We start from the raw sequence: 6000 nt of genomic DNA, 5'->3' as shown, positions 1-6000 counted from the left end.
CTTAGGGTGGCCGGGATCGGCCTAAGTAAAACGGTAAGGAGATGTGTTTCCTCTGTAGGCCGAGCCCGGCCTCCGAGAGAGGGTAAGAAGATGAGTTTCCTTCGTAAGGTGGCTGGGCTCTGCCTTAGAGAGAGGGTAAGGGGATAGATTTCCTCTGTAGGGTGGCCGGGCTCAGCCTTAGAGAGAGGGAAAGGAGCTTTTACATCAGGAGGGAACTTGACTTGAGGCGCTACTCCTTCGTTTCGAAAGGAGTCAGCTGAAGTGGTTTGGCATCTCATCAGGATGCCTCCAGGGTGCCTCCCACTCAAGGTTTTCCAGGCACGTCCATTTAGGAGGAAACCCCGGGGGGAGACCCAGGACACGCTGGAAGGATTTGGGAATGCTTGGGGTCCCCCAGATGGGCTGGGAAATATTGCGGGTGAAGCCTGGGTCGGCCTGCCCGGCCTGCTGCCACCGTGACCCGACCCTGGTTAAGCGGCTGATAATGGCTGGAGGGATTGATTGTGTTGAATTCCTACAATAATTAAACACAATGGCATTCCCTAAGATGTGACAAGGTAAGTCGTGCAGAATAAAGGTGAATAGTTGTGGATTTGTCTGCACCTCATTCAGACAGTTCTAGGACATTTCTTTGGGGCAATATCGTCATATATATTTACACATGTAGCCTACCTTTATAATCTGCGCCTGCTCAAGTGAGGATCGCTGATTCTTTTTTTTCAACATAATTTCACTGGGATATTTGGTGAGTAGTTATTTTGTGTTCATGGCTATTCATTGTTGTAATTCTTTTTTCTTAAAATGCTATATTATATTTAATACCATATAATCTATTGAAAGTGAGAGAAACAAAATAGAACGATGACTCCTTTTCTGTTCAGATTTACTTTTTAGACTCTTATTTGTGAACATCACATGCAATGAAAAATTTTCATTGAAAATATATGATATATGAGCATATAGATACAATCCTAAAACTCAATTAGTTGAACAGACGTTGATTAGCAGCACGAGTCTCTCTTAAACCAACCGTGTGGATTGTTTTTTGCTACACTGCCGCAATCTTTTTTGATTATTTCAACTCGCTTTAGCGCTTCCCTTCAGTGCGAACTTTCAGCACGGTTGCCATTGTTTACACTATTAAAGTGTTAGCACCGTTAGCTGTCAGGACATTTAGCCCTTTTGATGTTATACCTTTTCTAATCATTGTCCAGTCAGGGAAATAATGTTCAGAAACAAGAACAAATATAGACAAATTATTCTCCACCAGTAAAAGGGTAAATGGATATTAATGAAAATATTGTCGACTCTTTATCATTATGTCACCTTCTCAGTCACCACAAGATGGCAATGTATAGCTATATCGTATGAAGTCAATCCTTTGTCTGTACCGTACACAGTACCAGGTGGGTCACAGCTCACAGGTACATAGCAAATGAATCTTCTTATTTGTAATGCCTGAAATGCCATGTAAACCAGTCAAACAAGTATATGTTGCCAATGTCTAAACTTCAGCTTATCACATCCTACATTATTTGATTGATAAACCACAACCATACTTACCATACCACATTTACTTAGCTATAGCACTCTCAGTCTCCCCCTTCGTCCATCTCTCTCCACAGAATGTGTAATGTGTGCCCCAAGAATAGTCTGTTTGTATCACTGTGTCACTGGTATGTGGCTGACAAAGGAGAGGGTGAAGAGCAAAAAAGGAAGGGTGGTGACTGGAGGGTGAGATGTCGAACAGGAAGGATGGAAAGTCTGTGAGTGGCAGGTGCTATTGTAGCCTAAGTGCAGCAGCCTACAGCTACAAGGTCAAAGGTCAAAGTGAAGTTGAAAGGTCAACCTTTAGTCCCAGGAACACCACCCAGTGAGAGATACAGATAAGGGGGTCAGAGAGAGCAATGAGCCTTAGGAAAAAGCTGAAGCAGCAAAAAGGCATGAAGGAAAGAAAGGTGTAATGTAAAATAATAATAATAGTACGGTTAAATTAATTAAAAGGCATGAAGGAAAGAAAGGTGTAATGTAAAATAATAATAATAGTAAGGTTAAATTAATTTACAATGAATGGAACCAGATATATTATTATTTTCATTTTCATTAGTCATTACAGATCTTAAAAATCTCCAAGCACAATTGGTTTTGACAAAACATTTTATAATTGCAAAACGTCACATTAGTTAACTTCTATTAATAAGTCCGTAAGGACCAAATCAAACTTACGGTTGACAGATTTCAGAGGATCAGCTCTTGTGATTGAATATGCGATAACATTCCAATTAGTGTTGGCTGCTGTAAATTTGCAATGGGGTGTGACATTTTCCAAAAAAGTAGTTCCCTGAAACTGAATTGAGCATTTTCTGTAATCCAATTGCCAAAACGTGTTCTCTGTAATGGTCTTTTAAGCCACTTGGCCATATGGTGACTCTGCTTGAGTGAGGTGGCTCCATCAACACCTTTTCCCATAAAATGCATATTCATTACACATTCTGTGGAGAGAGATGGACGAAGGGGGAGACTGAGAGAACCAGATATATTATTATATAAAAAAAGAGGCAGGCAATAAAGAGATCATCTGGAAAAGAAAGCAAAGCAAAGTATTGAACGCAGAGGCCATCATGGGTAACGGTGGAGACACTCGTGTGGAGAAGCAGAGGTGGATGGGTAATCATAAGATGCTCTTCAATGCACGAGTGGAGAGCTGTGAGGCTGACACACAGGGAGCCCTGGTTCTCAAGGTGGCCTCGTGACCTGGGTACTTGATTTGGATTCTCAAATCAATTTCTGCTGTGTTTTGTTTCCTCTCCTTTTCTCTTTAAATTACAAGCCCCTCGAATCATCTGAATGAAGAATGATCATTGGGTGTTAAAAAAAAACCGTTTATCCCTTTCATCTCCATCTGGGGGACCATGAGATGTTCTTGTCCCCACACTTGTTGTGAGATGTGACAGCGGGTCCATTCAGCGAGAAATTGGCTGCAATTAGTGCAATTATGCTGATTTTCACTTGTGTCCCATGCAGAATAGAGTTTTTGCTGTGCACAGAGACATCCACGGGAAACTGCTGCAAAACAAAAACCCATCAATCAACAAATACCTTGAATAAAAGACTCAACTGCAGATAATACCAGGCACATCCCATAATGACAGCGTTTAATCAGCTGTGACCTGTGTTGCGATGAGGGGCATGCCATCTAGAGCTTCACTGATTAAGGGGGAATATGCAGTAAAGTCGCTATTCAGGGCAGAAGGCATGGCAGTGGTGGATGTATAACCCAGGCAAACAGTGAGGTTATCTATGAGGTTGGTTACTATAATATATAATAGTTGGTTTTCTGTGGTTGTTTCCCATTGGATGATGACTGAGGTGGGGGGCATGGTTCACCTTTACATTGGTATGTCTATGTCAATATTGCCCAGGAGACTGACAAGGCTTGCATTCAACAGCAGACTTTTCAAGGTGTGGGACGGGGGAGCAGTATCCAAAATGTAATGCATCCACTTGTTAACTTGTGGAATTATTAAATTTTAGGGAGAAACAAACCACTGCTATTCATCTGCTGCAGTTGGTAACAGCTAATAAATTGTGGCACACTAGCAAACTATAACAACTCAGTCACTCACTGAAATATGTTCGAAGCCAGCCCTGCTGTCAGTAAAAAAAAGGGGAAAAGATTATTCTGTAAGATACGAACCCACTCACTAGTATCATCTCATTGTCAACAAACAAAACCCTGAAACATCTAGTGAAATTGAGATGTTTTTAGAGCAAACTACACACATTCTTAAAAATGGATACGCGTTTCACGATGTCAAACCAAATCTAATTAATTAATTAAATCATTTCAGCATGTTTTTATTTTTTACGAAGTGCTTTGGCAGTATCGTCTTATTTAAAAAAGAATGAATTTAACCCTCAGACTCAGTTTAAATAGGGCATGGTCAGGGTTAAACACAGGGTCAGGGTTATGGTTCATCTACAGAATCTACAGATTGAACCATAATTGTAACGATGTCATTTTTGTTGCAATGTCTCTTTGGCATTCAAGTAGCCACATACACATGGACATGTCAACTGTACACACTGTTTTAGATTGTTTATTCTTTGGTAAGTTCAATTGAGCGTTGTGACAATCAAAATGAAGAATTAGTCTTTAATATAGTCTAACGAGGCTAACTTCCAGAGTTTGTTTTTCAGGAAATAGCTTTTCTTTTTATCCAAGGCATCTCCCGGAGTAAGCCCTCGAAGCTGCCCCCAAGTGGCTCCATGGCCCCCAGTTTGACCCCCGTCTGTGTCTGGTGGACGGGCGGTCAGCGGCGGATCTAAATCGAGTGTCTTTAAGACCCAGCGGAGCTCGGCAGGGAAACCCCGCGGCTTCAGTTGTTTCTACTCTCCAGAGTGTCAGCTAGTTATTTGTGGGGAGGCGCTGTAGCCATTTCGCCACATGAAAGCCCGATGCGCTGAACGACCAACATCCGAGTTGTTCGTGGAGAAGAGAAATCCGCTTTGAGGAGTCCCGCGCGCGCGCGCACACACGTACACGAACTCGCGCGCAAAAGACGCACGGCGCACATACACTTCCTCCTCCTCCACTGTGGAAAAACAGAGAGGGCACTGGAAACGCAAACTTCAACTCTCCCATGTGGAAGGCAGAGGTTTGAGGATAAGGTCTATTTTTTCCTCTCCCTGGCTCCGTTCCTTGCCCCTCTCTCCCTCTCGTCCTCCCTCTTCAACTGTTTTTTGGCTGGATAGTTGTGCTTCTATGAGAGTCTTGGTCGGCGAGAAGAGAAGTTTGGTAGTTCTGAGGTCGGCTGAGGAGGAGGAGGAGAAGAGTCGGATTAAAAGTGGGGGAAGATGGTCCGCAACGCCGCTTGGAGAAGAAGCTCGCTGTGCGTCCTGGCGCTCTGTCTCAGCTTTGCGTCCCCGCCGTGCAATGCTCGGATTTACACCAACCACTGGGCAGTCAGGATAGCCGGTGGACCCGATGTGGCCGAGCGGATAGCGGATAAATATGGCTATAGGAACATGGGACAGGTAGGTCGCTTATTGCTCCATTAATTGCCTCTTTTTCGGTGCCCTTTGTCGTTTCTTGTTTTTGACAACTCTTTACAAAAGTCGGGCATGGCATGAGGTTTTTTCTTTCTTTCTAACATAATACGAAGTGAAACGTAAAAGGTCTGAAGTCCAAACCTGAGCAATGAACCGTCTCTGTGATTCTCTAACTTGGTCCTTATTTCTGTAGCTCTCTGTATGTCAGTCTAGGAGAGAGAAGCGGCAGAAAACCTATCGAGAAGATCAAGAGCAGAATGGCACAACAGGTGCGTCCTCGGTGTGTTTCCGCGGGTCGTGTTCACGTCGCGGGTTGGAGCCCAGTGAACTCACTACCAGCCTCACAGCCACAGCAGTCTCATGTGCTTGATCTTTTTGACACACAAGTGAGACATAGTGCTGTTGTATTTGTGGTCTTCTTGAAATTGACATCAAAAGATTTCCAGTTGAACAGATTCTCATGTTGGGCTTTTTTAACACTGTGCAATTGTTGTGCACAACCTCCCCTGACTGGGTTGACTTGGCAACATTAACTTACACTTAGGATACATTATTGAGTCGATGCTCCTATACTTGTTGTCAGTATTCACAAAATGACAATCAATTGTGTTTCCTCTGGGTTTCTTGATTATGGATGAGGCACCAATACAAGGGGAAATGTTGGAATAGGCACGTGATATTTCACAAGAAAGGCTTGCATTTTTTAAAATTAAAAGACCAATATTTAAAGCTTACTCTTAATCACCCCGATTCACATTTTTACTGTGTACGAGGCTATTTCCATTAGATCTTATATTTGTTGCAAAATGTGGGATACAATGCTGAGTAAAGTCTCAAATATATCCAACCACTGCTGTAAGAAAAAGGACATACAGAGAAGAGAAACACTTTACATGATGTCATTTTATCAAGCAACAGAAGTCTTCACAGGTCCAGGAGGAGGGGTTT

The 6000-nt window shown here is 42.8% G+C and overlaps 1 protein-coding gene across 6 annotated transcripts in view; it reads left to right on the top strand.

Moving 5' to 3' along the window:
- Positions 1–4459: 4459 nt before the first annotated feature.
- The window catches only part of pcsk5b (proprotein convertase subtilisin/kexin type 5b), a 66153-nt gene continuing 64612 nt past the window's right edge, over positions 4460–6000 (top strand). For all 6 annotated transcript variants that reach the window (XM_056418108.1, XM_056418107.1, XM_056418110.1 and 3 more), the window contains exon 1: positions 4460–5037. In XM_056418108.1, coding sequence (XP_056274083.1) covers positions 4858–5037 — 180 coding nt within the window. In that variant the 5' untranslated portion in view covers positions 4460–4857. The remainder of the gene's footprint in view (positions 5038–6000) is intronic.

Source organism: Pseudoliparis swirei, chromosome 7 (assembly GCF_029220125.1).
Source record: "Pseudoliparis swirei isolate HS2019 ecotype Mariana Trench chromosome 7, NWPU_hadal_v1, whole genome shotgun sequence".
Lineage (NCBI taxonomy): Eukaryota > Metazoa > Chordata > Actinopteri > Perciformes > Liparidae > Pseudoliparis > Pseudoliparis swirei.
This window is presented reverse-complemented; position numbering and strand designations above follow the sequence as displayed.